Source organism: Mastigoproctus giganteus, chromosome 5, assembly GCF_048544385.1.
Source record: "Mastigoproctus giganteus isolate SK-2022 chromosome 5, ASM4854438v1, whole genome shotgun sequence".
Taxonomy (NCBI): Eukaryota; Metazoa; Arthropoda; class Arachnida; order Uropygi; family Thelyphonidae; genus Mastigoproctus; species Mastigoproctus giganteus.
In genome coordinates this window covers 214,624,349-214,651,325 of record NC_143579.1, presented here as the reverse complement: position 1 = coordinate 214,651,325, position 26,977 = coordinate 214,624,349, and the positions used below count along the sequence as shown (strand labels likewise).

The following is a 26,977-nucleotide window of genomic DNA, read 5'->3' as shown; positions in this document are numbered from 1 at the left end:
AAAAAAGGGGAGTGACAAAATTTGGAATTGACAGTTGGATTGAATGAATACAGCAGACATAGGGGTATTTTGCTTTGGCTGTTTGTTTTGAATCATTAGAAAATTTGCAAGTTATTTTACACAAATGAAGCACAGCATTCAGTGGTAGTCAGTAAAGCTTTAGGTTTACACAAGAGTGATGATTAATAATGAATATTTTAACTTGATTTTTTACTTGTGTGATTATAGTAGCATTTCATATATGAATAAAGATATGTGAGAAATATTTAAATTATGTATATTAATTTTAACCTTACCATATCTTTTATTCCTGTGTATTTTTCAATGTGTGTTCTGATTATCCAGAATTTTGGGTGATGGAAACTGTTTACTTGGGAACCACTCTAGTGCTGAAAATGTCCATACCTCTAGGGTTATAGGTTACTTCCCATATAAAATAAAATCAGTGAGAAATTGTTGCATTTTCTTGTTTGCAATAGGAATTTGACTGCTGCAAACAAATGGAAAACATTGACTTAAATTCATTGAATTTTTTAAAAATTTAGTATAATGATGTTAAATTTATGAAGTGAATAGATATTGAAATACAGGCAATAGCTTCCACAATATATTATTAGAGAAAAGAAATTTAAAGATTCTTTTTAAATTTATAGCTGAACATGCAGTAAAGGCTGACACTTCAAAGATTGTAGATGGTAATCCCAAAAGTTCTGGATTGATATATTTAAAAAATATATCAATCCAGAAAATATCAAAAAAGAAATTATACGAACAGCTATTTGAATAATTTCTTTTATGTATTTATTTCACTAATTTCATGCAAATTTTGATGTTCTCATTCCTTTCCCAGCTTTGGCTTCATGCAGTCTTGTTTTAGTCAGCATTAGTTCTGGTATTTTGCAGAGATGGATGAGCAGTGAGTGAATATTTAATGTTGTTTAAAACTATGTAAAGTGCCACACAGACATATTAACCTGTTGCAAGATGCATTATTATGATTTAATATTTTTAAGTGGTATGGACATTTTGGCAGCGGAAATGGTGGTGCTGAAGATGATCCCAAGTTGGACCACCTTTTTGTTGCACATTCAGATGAAAACATTGACAGGTTCCTGTAATTATTGCAGTATGATCACTGAATAGCAGTGTGGGCATAGCAGATGAATTGAATGTTTGGTTCTGCATAGTCTAGAACAGGGGTCCCCAACCTATGGCCCATGGGCTGGATCCAGCCCGCCAGATGACTTCATCCAGCCCACGAGGCGGTTTCATCTGCCTCGTTGAAATTTATTCTATAGAAATCTTTTTTTTTTTTTTTTGTTGCTACATATCGTATATAAGGATATTTTTAATCAAAATATAATGTAAATGTGTCTAAATATAATTTTGCAACTCTGTGCGCTTCCACTTGGCAGCAATATTTCTTGTGATTTCGGAAATCTCAACAGTGTGAGTGCTCAAGTCTATAAGTTTATAGCCTCGAGTATTTCCGGCAAACACGAGTGTTGTGTCAAAAAGTGAAATAGTAAAGTTAAAATAAGCGCTGTTAAAACAATTGCTAAACACTAATCTAAATATTAATCAAGTAAGTATTAGTGAAAGAATTGTGTGCAATGCATTCTTTGCAGTTTGCAATGTAAAGACGAGTACGTGTATTAATCTTTCTCATAGTCAGCTGTTCTCATTCAGACTGCAGTTGTTGGGCCGCTGCACCGATTATCATGTGCTCCAGGTCAGGCGGTCTGGTGCGAATCGGTTGCAACAATTTATTAGTGCTATTTATATATATGCGTATTATTTTTCATTTTAGCAAACCAAGATGTCAAGGAAAAGAAAAATTGATTCCGAATGAACTTTGGTTGAGTAATTATTTTTTTATAAGGAACAATAACCGACGTACCTGCCTTATATGTAAGGAAGCAGTTTCTGTGTTGAAAGAATATAATTTGAAACAGCATTTTACGACAAAACATGCCTCAGTTTATGCTAAACTTCAAGGAGAGTTGCGAAACAAGAAATTACAAGAGCTGAGCTTTGATTTCAAGAGGCAGCAACAGATGACATGTGTCACTAATCAGAATTTAAATTTAATTTGAGCTAGTTTGCAAGCATCTCAAATCATTGTGGAAAAAGGGAGGGCTTTTACTGATGGCAGTTTGTGAAATGTGAGTGTGCCTATCAATTGCAGAAGAAATATGCCCTGATCAAGTTAAGCACTTTGCTGCTATAAGTTTATCAGCATCAACTTTAACAAGAAGAATCGAAGACTTGTCTGCTAATGTTAAAGATCAGCTAAAACAAAAAGTTATAGATTTTATAAATTTTTTTATTGCAATTGATGAAAGTGAAGATATTACCAACACAGCACAGTTACTCATTTACATATGCGGTATAAATCAAAATTTTGAAGTCACAGAACTGGCTGCACTTGAAAGCTTGAAGAATAGAACCTTGATGAAAACATAGTTTATAGCATATTAAAAGTGTTTGAAGACCTGCAGCTTAATTGAGAATTGTTTACAACAATTACAACCGATGGTGCAAAGAATATGGTTGGAAAAAAACATTGGTTTCATCGGCCATGTTAATAAATATTTTGAGTCCAAAAACATCGAAAGACCTATGTAATTTCATTGTGTTATTCACCAGCAATCGTGTGGTAAATTTTTGTCTTCGAACTCAACCATGTCGACTATAATTAGTATTGTGGATTTTAATTCCCAAAAATGGGAATCATCCTCAGTTTAAAATTTCATCCTGAAGAATCATCCTGAACCATCCTCAGTTTAAAATTTTATTGGAGGAAATAGAAAGTGAATATGGTGATTTTTTGTATCATACGGAGGTACGATGGTTGAGCCGCAGTAATGTGTTAAAAAGAGTTTTTCAACTCAGAACCAAAATAGACATATTCATGAACGAAAAATTAAAACCACTCCCAGAACTAACAGACTCTAAATGGTTATGGGAACTTGCATTTTTAACAGATATTTGTGAACATTTGAATATGTTGAATAAAAAACTCCAAAGTCACGATCAACTTGTAAATGACTTGTACTACAATATTAAAGCATTTCAGACAAAATTAGAATTATTTAAAAATTAAATTGAACAAAATAATTTTTCCAATTTTTTGTGTTGTGAAAGTTTATATAATAATATGCCCAATTGTGAATTTTCTACCGACAATTTTGCCTGAAATCTTGAATTATTGATGGAAGCATTTGTTGATTGATTTCGAAAACAATAGAAAATTGTTTACATTATTTCAGAATCCATTTGATGTAAATGTTTCACACATAGATAAAGATCTACAATTAGAAATCATAGATCTTCAAAGTAATGATAACCTGAAAACATTATTGAAAAATGAAACATTAATTAACTTTTATAAAACTTTGACAGAAGATGAATTTCCAGAATTAAAAAAAATTAGCAAGAAGAATAATTTATATTTTTGGTAGCACTTAGCTATGTGAACCTTACTTGTATTCAAAAAATAAATATATAAAATCCAAACATCGATCAAGAATGACAGATGAACATTTGCAAGACTTTTTAAGATTGGGAACTTCTACTATTAAACCTAACATTTCAATTATTGCTAAATCAAAACAACTACAAACATCTCATTAATTTGCTATTTCTGTAATATCAAATGTGATTATAATTATAAAAATTATGATTTTTGATATGACTATAGCTTTTTTCTACAACAAAAATCCAGTGCTTATAATTTTTTATAGTTTTTTGTAATAACAAGTGTGATTATAACGATAAAATTGTGATTTTTGATATGACTATGGCTTTATTTGCAATAAATATCCTGTGTTTATAATTTTTTATAGTTTTTCTATCTTGTACACTCTGTTTGACCTGGTGAAGTCGCCAAAATTGCGTTTTTGATTCAGTGTTTTTAATCGTCAAAATTGCACCAACTCCAGCCCACCATTTTTTATGAATTTTCTATGTGGCCCTCCGATGAAAAAGGTTGGGGACCCCTGGTCTAGAACAAAAGGAAACTCTCTCAGCAATTTCTGACCTACTTCAAATAATGATGACACTTTCATTATTACTGGAGCTGAAACTTGGTGTTTTCAGTATGACCAGACTAATACCATCCAAAACAAGGGCACCTCTGTAGCCAGGTGGGCAGGAGCAGCAGTGCGTAGCATACACTTCTTGATACCGGGGTTCAAGCCCGTGACCACCAAATACGGAGGATGCAGGAAGGTCTGGGAATGACCACCGCATATCCCTGGAGCAATATGGCCTTAGTTGCTAATGCTCCTAACAAACAAATAACAATCCAAAACAAGCTAGTATAAAGATCTCAGTGGGAAAGCGTGTCGTGATGACAGGAATGAAAGTGCAAAAATATGCATGGAAGTAGGCAGCTGATCTGCTTCATGTATCTATGAAAGAAATTGCATGTATTGCAAACTAATTAAATAACTAAACACAAACAATCAGCTCTAGTTCTTTTTGGGTCATGGCTTTTATTTTAACTTTTTGTTATGTGTAATATGCAGTGGGATCGATGAAATTCTCCTTCGGTAAAATTTACCTTTAGTGTATTGAAGAAAATCAGTGTTTATGATAAAAATATATTGTAGGTGTGCTGGAAATTAGTTTCTCACATGGATAAGAAATATGAAAATATACTCCAGAAATGATCATGGATCATTATGTCTTCACCTAAAAAATATTATTATTATTTATTATTATTTTTTTGTTGAGACATTACAATCTGTTCATCAGCCCTTGTTATCTGTGCACATTAAAGCATATTACAGTTATGATTTTTAATAGTGTAGTGCTAAGCAGTTAACATTGATGAACCTATCATGAAACATTTAGTATTATGGTCAGAAAATTCATTTAGCCATCAAACGCCAATTGAGATTTACATTGAAGAGCAATTCACTTATATAAAGGATTAATATGTTTCCAAACATTAAGATGTAGAAAAATTTTGATACTAGATATTCATGATCAACATGTTTACTGCTTGCAGACTTTTAACATGGACATAAACACGAACATAGGAATTTTTGGATTCAGTGTGTATTGATATTTTGGGACTGACATATAAGAACTTGTGGTTTAATTTGCAAATTCTGTTATACTAATTTTGGTTGTGCTTATGCCCTTTGAGATATTTTTTAGCAATGTAGCCAATGAATAACTTTTTGCTAAAATCAGATATAATAATTTTTACAATATTAGATCTTCTAAATTATCATTTAGTTATGTTCATGTGTTTGAGACATAACTAAATGATAATTTTTGTTTAATAGCAGTGTAATTGACAGTATTTTAGAAATGATTATCATTTCCTTCATAGTGCATTTCTGCTTATAGTTAAGAGTTTTATTTTTTTATGCTTATCTTAGAATTAGGTGAATTAAAATAGTTTTAGTCATCCTGCATATTTTGGTATTAAACAAAATTTTTTCAGACTTTTTGAATATTTTTTGCTTACACATATACATTCATCTGTATGCAACTGTGTTTCTAAATCTACTGTTTAGCTTATCACTTATATTTTAAAATTATATTTCAGAGTATTATGTATTCTTTTGGTTCAGTTTCACTAGGTTATTTTACACTAACCTTTTTTCAGGAGGATCCACGAAAGGTTACAGACATCATTTCCCCCTTCTCTAATGATCAGTGTGTGATTCAGACCTTGCACAGCCCCCATGACAATTCACAACTGCAGCTTGCACCCCAGCAACCTCAACCACAGCCTCAACCACAACCTCAGCAACCCCCACCAAGCCACCACTCACAGCATCAAAATGTGCGAGACATGGACATAATTCATGTAGGTTTCTGAACTCCACTAATTCATTACTTTTAGTTTGCCATGAGGCTCAGTGTTGTCAAAGCTGGCTGGGGAGATTGCAGTTCGTCATTTTAAAATAACGACAATAAACTAGTCTTGGCCAGCAGAAGTTGGCATTAAGTTATGTTACTGTTAAATATTGAAATTCTCTGGATCAGATACTGATCATTTGCACAACTTAACGGTGCTTCCCCCCCCTTTAAGTTTTATTTATTATTATTATTTATTTATTTATTATTTTTTTTTCTCTTATTTTTTTTTTTTTTTTTTGCACAGACTTTTTTTCCTTGTGGCATGCTTTAGAATTTTGTTTCCTTTCATCTCTTACTTGCATTTTGTTATTGGCACACTGCTTAAATTTATCAACACTGCTCTCCATGCACAGTGTTTAGTATATATGTATATTATATTTTTTTGACATACATTGATTGACTGACATGATATTTAGAATAACAGTATGGACACATTTTTCATTTTAGAAATTTAATTGGAAGATTACTATTATTGTTTTAATTTTTATGCTGAGAAATGTTTTCACACAATTTTTTTTTTAATATTTATCTTAATTGTGTTTACTTATTATTTATTTATTTTTTTGGAGTACTACCAAGTCTTGCTTTCTGAACAAAAACAAAGCACTGGTATAGCATGCATTACCACAGACATTACAGATATTTTTGAATTGCATGAAAATAGTGGGGTTCTGTCTTTTTTTCTCTCTCTCTCTTATTGTCATTTTGGGGCACATTGCTGTACTGCATGTTTTTATCATTGCAATATGAAGGAACCCATTATGTTTTCTTCTTTCTATTAATATCAGCTGGCTAAGACTGTTTCTCTCTGTTTGAAGTGAATTTTGTTATTCAAAATTTTTTTGTAATGTACATTATTCATGCAGCTTATGAAAGTATTATCTAAATAGAATAGTTTAAGGAAGATGCAACCTCCACAGCATCATGTGTATATATGTGTAGTTTCTGAATACTTGGTATTATCAGTTTCATATAATTTTTATGTTGTGTAAACACTCTGTTTCAGAATTTAAAATTTTGCAGAACTTCTGTTAAACCAGAAAATCTACTAAAGGGCTTCTTCATAAATGTATATACACACATAAAAAACTTTGTTATTACCTAAATTAATATGGCTTCAGCATGAATTAATACTAATAGCATATTTTTCTGTTTTTTTATTTATTTGTTAAATATACTATTGTCTGTCAATTCATTCTTTCCCTATTAATTTTTTTCCATCATATATGCTGAAAAAATAAAGAAAGCTAATTTAAAGAGTACTAATAACTACCTTATTAGGGTCTGTATTCAGTTTTATTATATTAAAAGTATTTTTTAAAAATATTATTCTAATCAAACCAGTCTTTTTATTAGTAGTATAAATGTAGATTCTTTTCCAGTAACCAGTATTCACTCATAGATTTGATCAGTTTTATACTGATCAAATTTTTTCCAATTCCTATATTTTACAAGAGAAATATAGGAATTGGAAAGTTGTTCAGCAAGCAATACTTCATACATATATCAGAACCTATTATAATAAGCCTTATGGCTCATAATTACTTGCCATAGCAGACATTACCTAAAATAAAGAAAAAAAAAAGAAATCTAGAAATAAATTACTCTGCAAGTACTGTTATTTAAGCAGTTGTAGCATATTGCTTACCTTGAGAAATTTCTAAAACAGCATGTTTGTCAGTGACAGTCAAACTGGAGCTGGAGTGATTGGGCAGCTCATTGAGACAGCCTCTGTGACATTCAAGGGGTGGCTAGAAAGTTCCAGGAATGGTCAGGGCAAGATGTTGTGACTAAGTAAAACAAAACTGTCAGAAAAATTTATGTTATGATGTGTAAACCTGAAATTTCTGGTTGAATTGAAGAAATCTCCTACTGGAAGTTAACAGTTGTTACAAGGAGTTATGGGAAAGCTGTAATGTTGAAGGGATGAGTTTTCAAGTGGTACAAATGATTTTCTAAAGGAAGAGTAAACATCCATGATGATTGAATTTTAAGGTACATGAGCTTGTTTGTCCCAATTGAATTATTGTATTAGAATGATAGCAGAACAGTTGTGGATAGATAAAGAGACTTGTCATCAAATTTTAAACATTGGTTTTGAAATGACGGTCTGTGCAAAAGATGATACCAAAAAATTTGACTCATGATCAGCATCTGAAGCAGTAACACATTTTGCAATGACCTTTTGAACAAATTCGAGTAGAACCAAACTTTCTGGTTAACATTATCGTGGGTGGAAAAACAAGGGATATTTCAGTATGATATCATGTGAAAATGCAGAAAACACAGTGGAAGACAGTGAGTTAGTGATTCAGGACCAAACAAGTAAAGATGAGCAAATCAAAATTCAATCCAATTTCTTTTTATTCCTAAGTATAAAACTATTGGTAAATGCTTTCATTTATGCTGAAGAGAATAGTTTCAATTAGGACTGCCGAAGGGAACCATTCTGAAGTCAATAAAAGCAAATAATTTGGCAAATTTCATTTTTTTGAATTGTGAAGTCAGTACCAGAATTCTCGGACCACACCATGTCTTTCATTATTAGCTCTTAATCATGAAAATTATACACATGAAATAATGCAACATTAAGCAACAATTTTTTTTTATCAGTGCAATTACCTATTAGTTCAAAATGTGATACCAGTTTTGCTTTGGCAACTTTGTGTGTGCATTTCTTGACTCCATGCTTCTTCTTTTGAATAACAGCCCAAAGTGATCCCACATTTAGGAACAAAGTTGAAAGACTTAAATTTATTTATTTGATTAACTTTTATTGTTAATATAATATAACTTTTATTGTTAATATACACGTGGGAGTAAACCAAATTTGACATGTGGTGCAGAGTAAATGAGATTATTATTGTTATTATTATTATTATTATTAATTGTAGTAGTATTAGCAAATGATGGAAGGAGGTAAGCTTATAATGCTTATACAGCATTGCCAAACACAGACAAGCATGCGAGCACGCGCATGCTTGTCAAACACACACTTCATTTGTCCATTCCTTCCAATAATGTGTCTAATTCTTAAATTTATTTATGCTACCCACCTGGTGCTGTGCTACATATGCACAGCACCAGGTGGTAGTTTTTCCAACAGTCAATTACTCTGGCTGAAAGCAACTTTCCACACATCTGTCCTGCAGCCACCCTTTTTCAATTTATGTTCCCTTGTATGTGTTGTTTGAGAAAGAGTTAGAATACCATCGTTATTCAATCCATTTAAAGCTTTAAATACTTCATTCGGGTCTCCTTGCAATTGGCTAGTTTCCAAGTGCTGCAGTTTGCAGAGTCAAAGTCTTTTGTGGTGTAAGAGTATCCCATTGTTTTCGTGACTAATGTGTTTGCTCTACTCTGCATCTGTTCCAAGAAATCCACATCTTTCTTAAAATGAAGCTTCTAGACCTGTATGCAGTACTCAAGATGTGGCATAACCATTGCGTAATTGCAATAGAATAATCACCTCTTTGTCCCTGTTGGCAGTGTTCCTGTATATCATTGGGAGAACCCAGTGATCTGTTCTTGTAGCTCCTGCATAGCTCAGAGAACTTTATGTTGGACTGTATACTTACTTCCTCTTTCATTTACCACCGAATTGATATGTTAATCTCAGATTACTGCTGCCCATATGCAGTACTTTGCATTTACTAGTGTAGTGTTAAACCTCAGTTACCACTTCTCAGCCTACCTGCCTAATTTATCTAGGTCTTGCTGCAATAGTATGCTTTGATTCTTGTTACAATCAAAATATAAATGCATCACAAAGTTGCTGATGTATTTACTGGTGTCACATTATAAGCCTTAACAATCGTGAGGAGAGGACTTCCCACTTTTCACAAGTTTGTCACATACAGTTGCCTCTGTGCAAGAAACTACTTTCTAAATGATGCCAGATAATTTATGCAAAATTATTTGGTAGGGTATCCTTTTAGAAAATGCTTTTTACCACACTGCAGATATCCTGTACTGGTTCCAATACATCCAGGCTATGAAACGTACAGATCGTGCAAATAAGGCATGACACAATCACTTTGGACTATCTTTTATGCACAATTAGAATTTAGTATCTCCTGGACAGACAAGACCTGCTTCCCTCCTATGGGCACTTGACTTGGTTTTTGGCACATTATAGCCTTATTTTTTGATGCACCAATAAAACCCAGACCATACCAAAGAATCCTACAGGCACTGTCATTTTGAGGATGTCATCTTGCAAAGAAATGAATCAAGAAAATACTGCAAAAAATACGTCTGTGTAGTATATCTTCACATTAAAATTTATCCTTAAGCTGTTATTGTGGGAATCCGTGAGGAAAAAAAAAAAAAAAAAAAGCCCTGCAAACTTGTTCTACCCTAGAAAATGTTATGCAACTGCAAGGAGAGAGATATGTTGTATATTTGCATCTCCATCCCGTGACTAAACTTTACTTAACTAAACTTGTTTCTGGGTTCCTGGTTTTTGGAGAATTTGAAATGATATGAATATTCAAATAGGCTATTGTGAATGCATTCAGAATAATAAAAAAAAATTCAGATTCAGCACATTGATTGTGTTGCACTAAACAAATATGAGTGAAAAATTTTTGGACGTATTCTGAAATCCAAAATGGAGAAGGGGGAGCCATGTATGCATGTGTCCAGTTTTGAACAGCTAAGGAAATGTTACATTTTTGATTTCAATAATTCAGTAATTTTAGCTGATTATTCCAGATTATGTATTGTCCAAAATCGGGGGCTGAAATATTACTGAATTATTCAAATTAAAATTGTTTGAATCTCATCAGTCACCCTATATATATTTATATATATAAATATTGCTTTCTGCAGAACGCTACACAAGTCGGATTTTCCATGCTTGTGAAACACTCGCAACTGTGCTTGCTGAATTGATTGAACAAAAAAGAAATGTTCAACAAACATTTGAATAGAATTATTTATCGTTTTTATTCAATTTTTTTTATCTCATGTGCAGGAAAAATTACAAAAACGTGCAATTTAAAAAATTTCAAAATTGTAAATTTACAAAAAAAGAGAGGAGATAGGAAATAACGTCAGTAAGTTTTACCTCTCGAGAATTGTTGCCAAAATCGACGTCTTTAGCTGATAAGTAAGGCGTTGCGGAGGTTGAGGGCTGTGGAGATTTAGAAGGGGTCGGTCGCTCAACCTTACAAAAGAACATATTAATGGATGACTGGATGGTGGCTTTTTTCTTTTCATCGTAGATTTCTTTGTGGCAAGCAAGCATATCATATCTTTCACCCCTCTGTTAACTTTTAAGAATTGTCCGCTGTCAGGATCCATCTTCTCAAACCTCGCCACTGCCAATGCAATTTCACGAAATTGCCATCTCTCTGGTGATGAAGCATCTCGGCTCCTTATTTAGTTCATCTTGAGCTTCATCAGCATTTTCTTCTTTTACTATCGCTGCCTGCAAGTCAATAAGTTCTTCGTTAGATAATTCCTTCTCTTCTTCCTTTATTAACACCTCCACGTCCTTGGCATCAACCTCCAACTGAAGTAGCTCTGCAACCTTTACAATCTTATCTGTAACCTCTTCACATGATTCGTCTTTTTCAAAGCCTTTTATGTGCTGTAGGCATATTTTTTTCCATGCGCCATTTAAACAACTTTTAGTAATTTCCGCCCATGCCTTATTAATGTTTAAAATGGAGTGGTAAATATTGTAAGATTTCCAAAAGTCTCTTAAAGTAAAATTTTTCTCATCGTCTACTGCAGACAATGCCTGAGCAAATGTTCATAAATAGTATGCTTTTAAATTCGAATAACACCTTGATCCATAGGTTGGATGAGTGAAGTTGTGTTTGGTGGTAGAAATATGACTCTCGCGTCCCCAGGGACCGGAGATGTGCAAATGTATCCCCAATTCACAAAGGGGGATCGAAGGGTGACACGAGTAATTACAGACCAGTTAGTTTAACTTCTGTTCCGGGTAAAATAATGGAGTCACTGGTTAAAGATGCATTGCAGGATCATCTAGACAAGACTGCAGCAATAATTCAGACTCAGCATGGATTTGTTAAGGGAAAGTCTTGTCTGACAAATTTGATAGGATATTATGATGTGGTTACAAAGGAACTGGATGCAAAAAAATAATTTTGATATCATATATTTGGATTTCAGGAAAGCTTTTGACACTATTGCACATGGAAGACTATTGTACAAATTGGAGCAGAATGGTATTAAGGGTAAGTTGCTACAATGGATAAAAGGATGGTTAAGTGGGAGAAGACAGAGGGTGGTAATTAATGGGTGCTGCTCTTCATGGACTAATGTTATTAGTGGAGTCCAACAGGGTTCGGTGTTGGGACCTCTGTTGTTTTGTATATTTATCAGTGATATTGATGAAGGTATATCAGGCTTAGTGTCGAATTTTGCAGATGATACAAAGGTTGGCAGGGTTGTTAATGACAGTAATGGCAGTGTGCTACTGCAACAGGATCTAGATAATTTGGGCAGATGGGCTAAGAAGTGGCAACTGAAGTTTAACCTTGACAAATGCAAAGTACTGCATATGGGTAGAAGTAACCCCAGAGAAACGTACCAACTGTGTGGTACTACACTTAAGGTGGTAGAAAATGAAAAAGACCTGGGAGTAATTGTGCAGTCAGATATGAAGTTTTCTGAGCAATGCAGACAGGCTGCCAGGGCAGGTCATGGGGTTTTGTCAATGATATATAGCAATTTTGCTAGCAGGGAAAAGGAGGTGATTGTCCCTCTGTATAAAGCAATGGTCCGGCCACGCCTTGAGTACTGCGTACAGGTCTGGAGGCCTCATTTTAGGAAGGATGTAGATTTGCTTGAACGTGTACAGAGAAGGGCAACAAGATTGGTGAGGGGAATGAAGGGATCCTCTTACCAAGAGAGGCTTAAGTTCTGCAAATTGCAGTGGCTGGAGACTAGGAACCTGCGTGGTGATTTGATTGAGGTGTATAAGGCCTTGAATGGGTTGAGCACGCTGAATTCTGATGGGATCCTTTCACTTGTTCAGATTTCGAACCTAAGGGGACATAAATTGAAATTAAGAAAAGACAGATGTAGAATAGATGTGCGGAAATTTGCCTTTAGCCAGCTGGTGGTTAATTGCTGGAACAAACTTCCATCTGTCGTGGAAGTTGATAGGTTAAATAAATTTAAGGAGGAACTGGACAGGCATTTGGAGGGAATGGTGTGATTTTTTTTTTTTTTTTGTGATTGATGCTGCATTAGCTCATACACTTGCTTTCTTGCATCGCATGCCACTACTACTACTATGTTCAAATTGAAATCATGTAGATGCGTAGGATGTCCAGGAGCATTATCTAATAGAAGCAAAATCTTGAAAGGAAAGTTATTGTCTTTACAATAATTTCAAACCTTGGGAATGAAGCAGCATTTAAACCAATCCTCAAAGAGAGATATTGTTATCCATGCTCTCTGGTTTGATTGGAAATGCACGGGTAGGGTGGCTTTATTGATGGCCTTAAATGCACGAGGATTTCCAGAATGGTACCAAGCAGTGGTTTTAATCTGTAATCTCCCACTGCATTAGCCCCAAGCAAGAGTGTGGCTCTATCTTTTGAAGCCTTGAATCCTGGCATTGTCCTTTCCTCTTTGTCAAACTATATTCAAGCTGGCATTTTTTTTCCCAATGCAGAGCAGTCTCGTCAACGTTAAAAATTTTCTGCGTTGAATAGCCGCCTCCAATAATTTTTTCCATCACATCACAAAATTTCTCTGCAGCTGCAGAATTGGCACTGGCGACTTCACCACATCCTTTAATGTTGTGGAAACCAGCACGATGCTTGAACCTATTAAACCACTTGTTGCTTGCAATGGGCGCCTCCGTAGCCAGGTGGGAAGGAGCAGCAGTGTGTAGCACACACTTCTTGATTAGACCGGGGTTCAAGCCCGTCACCACCAAATATGGAGGATGCGGAAAGGTCAGGGAATGACCACCGCATATCCTGGAGCAATATGGCCTTAGTTGCTAATGCTCCTAAAAACCAAATAACAAACAGCTTGCCATGAACTTGGGTTGGGATTCGCCATACTTATCCTTAATATCTTTATAAATACTTATTGCTTTTGCTTGAATGGCCATTGGACTGAGGGGCACTTGCTTCTGAATCTGATTTTCCATCCATATTATTAAGAGCTGTTCCATCTTCGATATAGCACCTGAACGCTGTTTTGTGATCACTTTTGACCTTTAAGTGCATTGATCCTTTGATATGTTCTTTTATAAATGCATTGCCCTTTAAAATAGTATTCACTGTGGAAGCAGCGAGACCTAATTCCCTTGCAATAGATGACAAACTGTGTCCTGCTTCGTACTTTTTAAAATTTTCATCTTCATTTCTAAATCAATTTTGTTTTGTTTCCTGGCACTGCCAGAACTTGCACTTTCTGTTGGCCCCTTTTCCTTCATCGTTGTAATATGTAAATAGGAACAAAGAGAAGTTTCTGAAAATTTGTTTTTTTATATGATTGAAGATTTCAGTGAAGGGGAACACATTTCACCATAATAGTGTAAAAACCCACACAACTGCAGTTATTGGTATTATCGCAAATGCAATAAGATTGAGTTTACTACCCGTTTATAATTATATGCACTAACAGAAAAGCCCAATAAACCAGAAAGTGGAAAGTGTTTTTATTGTTTTTTGGTTGTGACCAACAGAAACGTGCTTTAGAAAAAATCGATTTAAATTTCAAAATTGAAAAATTTTGAAATTTGAATCAATCTCGTTCAAAATTGGTTCTTATAACGGTAACATATGATAACGATCAAAGGGTAGTGCAATTTCCATTATAAATATGACCTTTTAGAGAGGTAAATAGCTTAGTAATATAGCAAAATTTTCAACTTCCAAGGACTTGGAACGAATTACAAAAAAAAAAAAAAAAAAAAAAACACAATGTGTTATTGGGTTCACATTACGGTATTTTGACAATACCTCCATTTATTCCTACGGGATGCAAAATGTGTTTCCATGATTTTTTTTAAGTTTGTACCGGTTGGCAAAAACTTATGTAAAGTCGAATTTCCTTAAGTCGAGTATTACGTAAGTCGGGGAGTTCCTGTATATAATATGTAGAAAAGTGTGCCCTTGAATATTGGTTAATCACAAGAGTCCCTCTGAAACTAATTCCTACAAATTTTTTTCCTGCTTTAGTGACCCATGGTTGCATACAAAATGTTATGGTGTCAGGTGAAACTTTAAATGTTACTGCCAGACCTGTATGCAGTACTTTATGCCATGGAAAAGCTGTAGTAGTCTATGAAAATGAAGGGCGAAATTTATTTATTTATGAATGAAAGAGCAGCTTGGTATTGAGTTATTATTATTACTATTAACTATATGGTGCAAAGAAGCCTGAGACTTTTGCTGCACCAGCCAAAAAAAAAATTACTGAGTTACCCTGAGAGAGAGAGAGAGAGTCAGAAGTAGAAGGGAATCACCAAGAAAGGGAAGAATGATGATATCCAGCTTGGGTGTGCCAAGTCCATATTCACCAGATGTGAGCCCCTGGGGTTTGCCGAGATTCACCAACTATTGATATTCATCAACATTTGAAGAATGTCTATGAGACATGATGTCCACGTTTACATAGTAGGTGGTGCATTAGGCATATTAGTAATGACAGTAATGGTTTGAAGAACATGCCATCCTCATTCTTCAGCGATAGCAGAAAATTCTGTGAGTGGGAATAATCTTTAATGCATTTAAGACAATTCTGGGACCATATAGGATACAAGAAATTGTGTGCCAGGTGAGTTCCACAATTGTTGACATCAGATCATAAGGAGCAGGGAGTGTAGGCTTGTTTTTGCTGAACTTCTGGAGTGGTGTGAAATCATGGACAACAATTTTTTTTTTTTGACTGCATATCATTGAAGATAAGACCTGGGCACACCATTGTGAACTGGATTCACAGTCTTTGTAATAGTAACACAAGGATTCATTGCTAAAGAAGAAATTTAAGGTTGTTATCCAATGGAAAAATTGTGTTTGGTTTTTGGGACTAGAGCCATTTCCTGAAACTGGGTTGTAAAATCAGTTGTGCTCACTATATGGAGAAACTGATGAAGTCAAAGACAAATTGCAAGGGTGAAGCCAGAAAAAAAAGAAAAATTACTTCTTCACCATGACAATGCCAGACCCCTACCAGCATCCTGGCAAAGACGGTCATTATGCAATTTGGGTGGATTCTGCCACATTCTCCTGTACTATTCTGACCTTGTGCCATCAGACTTTTGCCTTTTTTGTCATAAACACTTTATTGATGAGATGATTATGTCATTGTAGCCATCAAGAAGTGGCTCTTGGAGACTGGCAGCAACTTTTATGATAGGGGATGCAGTGAAGCAGTAGAGAAAATTTATGCAAAGTGGTGGTAAATATATGGAAAATTAAATGTAAGTACTTAAAAATTTGAAGTATGTAACATGCAGTTTAAACTGGCATACCTGCAGTGGTGTCCAAGAATAATAATTGGAGATACTAATTTTGGAATGATCTCATATATAAAATATGGAGGCAAAGAATGATAAATTCTGGAATTCCCAATGTATTTAGTATTACACTACATTGATTTAAGAAAGTGCCATCATCATTACTCCCCAAAATATGCTTGCAAGGATTATCTTGTCCCCTCCACAGCTAGTGCTTTAAAGAGTGCAAAAATTATAAAATGAAGTAAACTAAAATAATGTATAGTAAAAGCAAAATCTACTTTTGTTTGTTTCTAACAAAAGCTACTAAATGATGGCCATCAGCTTGTCTAGACATTCATTATATCTTCTGTGATAGTCACTTAGGAAACCCTTATTAGTATGAAAGTTACGTTTTCAGAACCCCAGATGATCCTTTAAAAATCCTTGAAAGTCCAGAAAATACTTAAAAAATACTTTTTTTTTTTTAAATATATAATTTTTAGACAATTTATGATTGTTGACTTGTTTTATTAGATATTAAGTTTGGTTTTCACATTAATCAAGGGAGAAAGGGAATGCCTTGACAAATTAGTAGAACTTTCTGTAAGTGTTTTTTCATTTATTTTTGTTCTACTTTATTTTAGTTTATTTCATTTCAGAAATTTTCCCATCTGTTGAAAGTACTAGCTGCAGAGGAGATAATCTCAGCAAACGCATGGCCTTTCATGAGTTCTTTCCAAAATATTCTTTCGAATATACAGTGTAGTGTTAAATGCGTCCATCTGTTTTACAAAGTATAATGTATCATGCTTTGTAATGGTTACCATTTCCTGGGATGGTTAGAAGGGTTTAGAAAAATCATTTGTATTTATACATCCTGCAGAGTCAGATGGTTAATTTCTAATTCAATAATTAAAGTAGTTTCTGACATTCGTATTACCCTTAATATCAAGTTGCTTCAGCTTTTTTGATTTTCAGACAAAACTAGTGTGTGTGTGCTTAATTAGTTCAAAAGTTCTTGAAGTAGGCAGATTCATAAATTCATCAAGTAGATGTAAGAAAAGAGTTCTTGGATTACTGATTTTTTGAAATAAGATTGAGTCAGTTTTATTGTATTTATCATTTGGATGGCTCTATTTGGAAAGAATCTGAATTGTTTTAATCCTCTTTTGTGGCAGACACAAAAATTAGCAGGTCACTGTAGAACTTGTATCCTATTATTGCCCAGACAGATGGAATTGAAATCTGACCTTCAGATGTTTTCATGAAGACCCCAAGGACCTGGACTAGCATTAATTTTTAAACTGATAATATAATTAATTTAAATTGTTATAAGCAGTTGACCATGACCAAGTGTAGGTCCACATACAGCATTGTCCCTTTAAGTACTTTGGATAGAATCAAGAAGAGGCATTTGACATTAGATTAAGCATCCACCAACCAGATGGCTGATACACATAGAAGGACAGGCAAAACATATGTATTCAAAAATTTAACTTTAATTTTGGAGTCAGGTACATTAATAGGTTTTTGTTTGATAGCCCAGGAATGCCATCTCAGTCATTCAATTTTGCCTTTTAGTGCTGAATTTAAAGAAACAATATTTTATACAGGTGAACCCCCCCCCCCCTAGATCCTTATGGATATGAACTTTAGGAATTTAATATCGTTTTGAGTGGAACTAAGGTTAAATAGATTCTTCCTTTTAGAAATCATGAGATATGCTAACTTTCAGGAATTTACCAGACCAAAAGACTTGAAGTAGTCATAGATGAGGTGCTGTTCTATTGATGCTGTGAGATTTCAGAGCTGTTTCTTCTTCACATTGAGATGTTGTCCATATTATCACGTCATATGTGTAAGTTATTAGAGGGCCTCCCAGCTGATCAAGAGGAGAATCAATTACATAGAAAAGGGGATATCTTTCTTTTCTGAGGGATGCCAGCAAAGATATTTTGGCTGTGAATTTGGTTGTGGTCGGAATTAATTTTATGTTAAGTATAGAGCTTTTCAGAAAAAAAGTACATTCTCTGTTATTGAACAGAACTTTTGCAGCAGGAATAACAAACCCAGAGAATTTTTAGAAGTTAAAGAAATCAATATAAAAAAGAATATCATTTGAGTTATTTGAGTAAGGTTACATGAATAGCAAATAAACAAATCAGCTCTAGTTTTATAAAAAATTTTGTGTAATATAAAGTGAGTTCTTTAGTTTACTAATTGTATTTCTGAGGTTGGGGGAAGGGTAAATCAAAATATGCTAGTGCAGGTGTTTCTTTGAATGGCTTTCATGTGTAGTAATAAACCAGTTATAATATGTATAATGCTCACATTTATGGATATTAACAAATGATAGTATAATTATTTTATTACTTAATCATTGAGGGGTTTTTATATAGAAATTTTGCCACTTGTGCCATTTGAAATGTCTGAATCCTGAAATATGTTAGAACCCTTTCAGTGTCTTGAGGGCTCATCAAGGTTTTATCAAGTGAAGCTGAGTTAGGTGATTTCAGATATAGAGTTACCTGAGATTTCCATTTGTTTCTTGTTTATCCCACAAAACAGACAAACCAGCTGTGGAATGAATGCAACATACATAATAATATGATGCTTCATGCCTGAGCAACCTTATTGCTAATCTAAACAATCTAGCCAAACAGGGAAATATATTGTTCTTCTGGCTTAGACTACTTATTGTATCTGCTGGCTTAGACCACTGGGTACAATAATTGATAACAAATGATATATCTGACTGCCATGGCCTTTTTTGATGTCAGTGTATGGATATTTATATATTTCTGTGTATATGTGAGTGGTGAGCATTCCATTTAAGAGGAGATTCACTAAAGTGCCTAGGGTCAATCAGAAGATGCAGTGAATAATGATGTTCTTGATGCATAGTACTAGGCTTATCCTTGAAAAAGGAGGGGGAGCAATAATTAGTGATGTTACACAGTCAGACTATCAAACTGGTCAGTAACAACTTGTTATATTATATTTAATGGACCAATACTAGAAGTTTCACACAGTTTCCTCACCAAAATCCCAATCTTAAATTTATTCAACAGTACAGCCTTTATATCAGTACGTGTTTACATTTTGAACCACCGCAGTTCTTCTGACCACTTTTTTCCTTTTAGGTGGCATGTTTAAGGGCAATGCAGGTACAGATACTTCATACAGGCACTAACTGAACTATGAACATCCATAAATAATTAACTCATATATTCGTCTCTGCATTTAATTTCTGTCTTGGGAATGATTTTGTCCCTCTAGTGATAGAATCCATCTTTTGACTGTCAAGACTTGTACAGATATTAGAGATGACACTATTATGTATTTAATTGGAAGTTTTTCTTTGATACACTACTTGGCTACTCACTGAGACTCGATATGTTATTCCCAGGTCAGCCTACATTCACTAATAGAAATTACCTATTATTTGATGTAGAATAGTTAATCTCAAAACAAACAGCTGTCATGATGGTGCCCTGAGTTTTATATAAATGGAATATTTACCTTTTTTTGGGATATTATTTGTACAGAATGATGTTAGCAATTTAGGTTGGCTTGTAGATAATTAACATAATAATAATCAACATAAACATAATAATAATGTGGATAATAATAATCCACAAACTTTACTACCTGATCTGTGAATATGGTATGAATAACAAAAAATGCACACGACTGAACAATCTTTAAATTCTCTCCCATACTCACCCTGCTTGAATACAAACAAATTAATGTTTCTGTGTCGAAGTTTGTTTCAGGTGTTCAGTGAATGTACTACATCAGCTTTATGTCATTTACAAATTACAGGATCCAGAAACTCTCTTACTGTTCTCCATAACTAATTATTAGCAAGTCTGTATTCTCATTCAGTTCCATGACAGGTTCCGTCTTCTCTTCCCACAAACTTTCCATTTCTGTTTCCCTTCTGTAATATGTGCCATAAATTAAGTATAAAGTATACAAACATATCTTAATTCTAAAACATCTATATTATTGATTACATGGGGGGGGGAAGGATGTTCAAAAAAGATTTATATTCACCTAGAAGTAGTTGTGATAGAAAGATGAAATTTTTTTGTTTGTTACCTTGAAATCTCTGTAGCAACCACACAAATTGTTTTTTTTTCGATCTGACAATTCATTTTTTTATGCTAAATGAAGCGAAGTATCAGAATTGATAAAGTAGTAACAGATCAATGATTTGGTTCCTCTTTCCACAGCCGAGTGGGTAAAGTACCTGCCTGGCAACCTAAAGGTCGCGGGTTCGATTCCCGCCTCGGGCTTGGATCAAAGTACTGCAAAAACCTTGGGAGGTGCAATATGGCCACAGAAGCTGATGCGCCAACAACTATCAAAAAAAAAAAAAAAAAACCTCTTTCCACAAAGGAAAACATCTAAAACAATCCATGAAGAAATGGTCACTGTTTATTGAGAAGACTGCTCAGGTTACAGTGTTATTGCACACTGGTATAAACAGTACAGATGTGGAAGAACCTCAGTTCGTCCACATTTGTGCCCAGCAACTGCTGTAACAGAAGAGAGTGTTGCAAAATTTGAGGCATTAATCCTGGAAGATTGCCATATTAGCATCAAAGAATTAACTGTAGAGTTGCAAACTAGTGTAAGGTCAGTGGAGAACATAATCCATCAACAGTTGCATATGAGTAAAATGTCTGCTAGATTGGTTCCCAGACTTCTGATCCCTTACCATAAGAAGGAAAGGGCATAGTGTGCACATGAAATGTAGACATGCGAGGAAAAACTGTAATATTTCCACATTCTGCTTATTCTCCCAACTTGGCACTCTCAGATTTCTTCCTCTTTCCTGCCCAGCAAAGTGTTTTCTTTGTGGAAAACACTTTGCTGCTGATGATAAGGTGATATCTGCTGCCAATAAATAGGTTGAAGGACAGTCAAAGGACTTAAAGAACTCAAAACTCTTATTGAGAGGTGGGCAAAAATGTGCTATTTTTCTGGTGACTGTGTTGAAAAAGTGTAATACATGCCAGTTGTTTCAACCTTCTATCACAACTGCTTTTGGGTGAATACAAACTTATTTCAACCCCCCCCCCCCATACTGTCTGTTCTCTTCAAAGTGTTGGAATATGGTAAAAATCTTTATGACTGAGGTGAAATCTCTTGCACTGAAGTGCTTCTTGGACAGATAGTCAACCTAGGAATTAAATTTATCATTCTTGGGTGGTTTTCTGGAGTTGTTCATTTTCTTAAAAATAGCTGGACAATGAGTTGAAACTCCTTTTTCTGTTATGAGGTGGGAGGGAGAGCATAGTGTGTTGTCTTGAACACAACCCATAGGGATGCAGTTTAGCAGAAGATATTCTGGGAAGTTTAATTTGTTATATCATTAGGTGGGAAATGAGAAGGGCTAAAAGTAAAAAAATATATATATATATTACAATGTACTGTATTACTACACTGGTGGCCAAAGGTGTAATAGTTTTGCAAATAATAGATACAGATCAGTGAAATTTAGTATGGAGGTACATTATGTTATGATGCAGTTTGTAATGTATGTTTGGGGTTATGAGTAAACCTTGTCATATTTGAAAAGTATACAGGTTAGGTCATGCATACCTAAAAATGAATATCCAGCAGAGGAGGCACAGTAGGAAATATTCTGGGTAGTTTGGATTCTTACATCATTAGTTGGGAGAGAAGAGAGGATAAAAGGATCAAATATTATAATATCCTGTATTACTACACTGGTCAATAAAAGTTTGAAAAATCATAGATACAAATCAGTGAAATTTATTGTCAAACTGCATTATGTTATGATGCCATTTGTACTGTATGTGTGGGTTTACGGGCAAAGCTTGTCATATTTTAAAAATATACTGGTTAAAAATATATCATGTATACTAAAAATGATGATTTCAAAATATAAGAGCAACGAGGCCCAATCCTTCCTACTTTTAATAATATTGTTTAAATATAAGATAATTTCTCATGCTTTTTTATAGGAAATTTCTTCACCCGACGCTCACATCAAATTTATCCATACATTTTAAAATTTACCATAAACCAACAAATACAGGAAAATTTTTGCATTATTCGAGTTAGCACTCTTTTATGCATAAAAGGGGTATCATTTTTAACCAATTTTATAATGCATACAGATACAGTTCTACACAGGAATATCTGAAGGATGAACTCAGGGAACTTTCTAAACAGGGGATATACACTAGGCATGATTAGAAGCATTCAGTGACAGGCAAAACAAAAATCAGAATCCGTTCAACTGAGTAAGAGCACTACACATAAATATTTTATTCAAGTTCCATTTATATATCAATGGTATAAACAGTTCATCAACATTTTTAAAAACACAGAATTTAAAATAGTTGCACAACCAGTAAACTCCAGACAGTATCGAGGGCGAGGAAGACAACCTCGGTTTCTAACATGGAGCAAACCAATATAGTCTATAACATTGCTTGTGGGGAATGCAACTCCTTTTACATTGGTTCTACCCAAAATTATCTTTCGATGCGATTACAAAACCAGGCATCTGTGAGGGCAAAAAGGACAGGTGCTTCTGAACTTTCCTTTCACACCATCCAGGAGAACCATGTTTTTCTTTTTAATGAGGCTAAAGTAATTAATATACAGAATGAATACACAAAACTCTTAATAGCCGAAACACTTGAAATGAAGTTAAACTCCAATTCTATAAATGTATGGAGACCATACACCATTGGGCGCCTCCGTAGCCAGGTGGGAAGGAGCAGCAGTGCGTAGCACACGCTTCTTGATTAGACCGGGGTTCGAGCCCGTCACCACCAAATACGGAGGATGCGGAAAGGTCAGGGAATGACCACTGCACCGGAGCAATATGGCCTTAGTTGCTAATGCTCCTAAAAAAAAATAAAAACAAAAAAATAACAACATACACCATTTTGAACTCATTTGGACCTTTAAGCGCATGTGTGAATAACAATATTCACATTGTTTAGCAAAAATAATCTTGTCACGGTACACTAATTTTAAATTCAATTTGATTTATAAGAGAGTGGGTATTGTTAAATGCATCACTTTACTTCTTGTGAGCACGGTTCGTAACCGAAATAACCTGGTCACATATAAAGAAGTTTAGTCTTGGATATTTTAACATAGTTTGACAATTGCCTTCGATTTCTAGTCTGTTATTGCTGGTAGGTTTAGTTTTGGGTGGTTTGATGTGCATCGACTATGCTTTGCTCTTCCTTGGTAGCAGTGAGTAGACATTGGGAATTGAATGCAAGATAAGTTTTATGAAACCCTTATAAATTAACTATCTTTTAGTATGGACAATTTTTGCATCATTAACTTAGATCTTTTATACTATGTATTAACTGGATAAATTTGATGTGAGCGTCGGGTGAAGAAATTTCCTATAAAAAGTATGAGAAGTTATCTTATATTTAAACAAAACTAAAAATTATGAATATCCAACAGAGGATGCTGTGGACTTTATTAGCTGGATATAATTTCTGTGATAGCCAAGCAACACCCACAGTTAGCTCATTCTAAAAACAAGAGCGTTGAAGGGTCCATAGTATTGAAACTCACTCTTTCGGATGAGCAGTTCATAAATCATATAAGGTGCTGGAGGGGGCCAGTGACAACTTGGAATTTATTTCCTTGGAGCATTCCATACATTCTTTATTGGTTCAGATTTTGGAGATCTTGGTGGTCACTCTTTTCAGCAAATATCACCATCTGGTCCTTCATCAGTTGGACTCTGTAGGGAAGTCATTATCATTGGTTGGAAGTAGCTGAAAGCTTTCTGCATCCTTAAAAAGCCTGACATAAAATACAAGGATTTTGTCTCTATACCTCATGGCAATCTCAGTTCTTCAAGTTCTTCCCTACCTGCATTTCACATTATGGCTGCTTAGATCATTGGACCATCTCCTCCATAGTGTTTCATTTTCATGAAGTTTATATAATTGTTTTGGGTTTCTTTCGCCTCCCCTCCCCATATGAGGATATGTTGAGAATTGGACTGTGGATTAAATCAGGCTTCATTTGTGAATATCATACATTTGACAATTGCTCTTTTGTCATGTTTGTCCAACTTCCATGTTGATGGCAGCAAGGTAGGCCGCCGTAACCTAGTGGTCAGGCGTGTGGGTGCTTAAGTACACGTGCCTTGAGTGACCGGTGTTCAAGCCCGTGACTACTGAATACAGTGCTGTTTCTTGTATTCAGTCTATCATGTGAACTCCTCTGACCGTTTGGTCATCCCGGAGTATAAACAGAAAATTTATTTATTTATTTATAATTGAAACTCTCTTTTTTTTTCCTGTGATGAGGTGGAGACAAAATGCTTTGCCTTGTATACAGCTCCCATAGCTTTTGGGATGCAGTTTAGCAGAAGATATTCTGTTTTGCAGTGTTTTTAAAATTTGAAAATAGTTAAATGTAATATCATCTTCCTCTGTCATCTAGCATTTAGACCAGCTATTGCTTATCTGTTGATGTTATGACCTTTGATCAACCTACAGTGTGGCCCTTTGATATAGTTTGATATAGTTGATATAGTTGTTTTGATATAGTTCTCTTGGAACTGTCTCCACAATTAGGATATCACTTTTGGGTGAATATTCAAGGTCTTTGATGTCTATGCCTGTCATTGGTCCTCCTAGTCCTGCCTGCTGCTCTCCACTGCATCAAATCACTTATATGTTGTCTCTGGGTAATTGGAGCATGAAACATAACTCAAACACTTACAGTATCGATTTCATGATTGGACTGAGTGATGCACAATCAGATTGCTCCATTTAAAACCACACATAAAATTGCATATCAGAACAATGTGCTCATTGTTCTGAGAAACCGATATGAGTGGTTTTCAATAGAATGTATTTATATATGACAGAAGCCTGCTGATTAAGAATTGTGTTAAAGTTATACATGGATGATTAATTCTTAAAAATCATTGATTCTTGGGTAAATAACAAGGTGGCTGTATGACAGAAGTCAGCAATTTGTAATTAATGGTTATTCTTCAGAATGGTTATGGTTAGAAATTGGAGATTGTACGATTTTAGATGTAAGGGCTACTTCAACAATAAATCCTTATAAAAGGTTATCCATTTATTGCAAAACCCACTGGTAAACTGTGTATGTTGAGGTAACTATGGCAGCAGAACACATGATATCATTATATATGAGGTGAAATATTTTTTAAATTGGTGAAAAAGGCAGTTTCATTGTGGTAGCATTGGTATTTGAAAAAAATCACAGTATCATTAGCTGTTGCCCAGTAAATTGATAGCAATAAAACAATTACACTGATATTGTAAACTCTTCTGCCTTTAGCCATGCAGAGATTAAATGAAAATTTATTTATTTATATATTTATTTGCCAGGCAAACGAATTCTAGAATGAGCCACTGTTTTTGGAACTTAATATGTCCCGAACACATGTTGTAAAAATGTGAAGATGGAAGTGTAAATTACACAAAATGCCATAACTAATAGAAGGATAGCAGAAAAGGAAGTATTGTAGGCATGAGAAAGAGAAATAATGTGAAAATCCTATTTGTTATAATAAGCAAAATTATAGGCCGAATTGAAAAGCCAATTAGAGAGAAGGTAACTGTAAAGCAAAAAATGATTAAATTAAAATAAGGAGTGATAGCCAGCATCAGATATGGGTAGGTAATTTTGGTTATAGGCCCAAAAAAGGGGAGAGCAAATATAAAATTCAAATCTCATGTTAGCTAAAAGTAAAAATTGTTACGTGATCAGGTATTTCATCAGGGGAACTACACCCAATCATGTATCAAGGACTGCATTTCAGTACTTGTCCATACCTGTAGAGGATAAGCAAATTTAAGAATAAAACTGAGTGAGATCAAAAGAGGGGTAAAGTAGTATAATTCTCACAAAATATGGACAAGGTAATCCCAGCGCAAGGTATGCTTTATAGCAAAATAAATTAAGGTGAATTAAGAAGTAAAGTGATAATAAAATTTTGCATCTAGTTTACACTATAAACGCTTAAAAGGTTAAAAAAAAAAAAAAATACTTAATTTTTATTTATTATTATTATTTTTTTTAATTTTATTGATACTATACTTCTTAATTCATCTTAATTTATTTTGCTGTAAAGCATACACTGCTATCCTTCTATTAGTTATGGCATTTTGTGTAGTTTATACTTCCATCTTCACATTTTTTAGCAGACCTATTAATTCCACCTTGCATATATAAACTTTTGTATCCTTTGCTGCTGCTTTGCGTGCTCAGTTGCATTTGTCATATCTTTTTTTTTTTTTTTTATCTCTCTGTTGCCACTGTTTAACCCAATATACTTATTTTATATATATATATATATATATATATATATATATAGTATGTTTTTTATGTCTTTTGTTTTAAAAAAACAAAAAATATTAATTCTGCAGAAAATTTAAAAAAATAAAATAAAAAAACATGGGCATAAAATATAAAGCCAAAGCTGTTTCTTCCATTTTCCAGTTTTAAAATCATTAAATATGTACATGTGCTTATATTTGTGAATATTATGTGTATAAATTGTTTTAAAAACATTTTAAAAGTCTAACACTTTAGAAACTATTATCTACTTCCATTATCCAAATTTTTAAAAAAATTATTTCATAT

General features: G+C 34.1%; 1 protein-coding gene across 5 annotated transcripts in view; it reads left to right on the top strand.

Annotated features, from left to right (window-relative positions):
* LOC150086088 (DNA-binding protein RFX2-like) overlaps positions 1 to 26,977 on the top strand; it is a 483,547-nt gene that overhangs the window by 312,243 nt on the left and 144,327 nt on the right. For 4 of the 5 annotated variants that reach the window (XM_090374368.1, XM_090374370.1, XM_090374369.1 and 1 more), the window contains one exon: positions 5,627 to 5,830. The exons of the other annotated variant lie outside the window; for it this stretch is intronic. In XM_090374368.1, the coding sequence (XP_090230494.1) occupies positions 5,627 to 5,830 (204 nt within the window). The remainder of the gene's footprint in view (positions 1 to 5,626; positions 5,831 to 26,977) is intronic. 5 annotated transcript variants of the gene reach the window in all.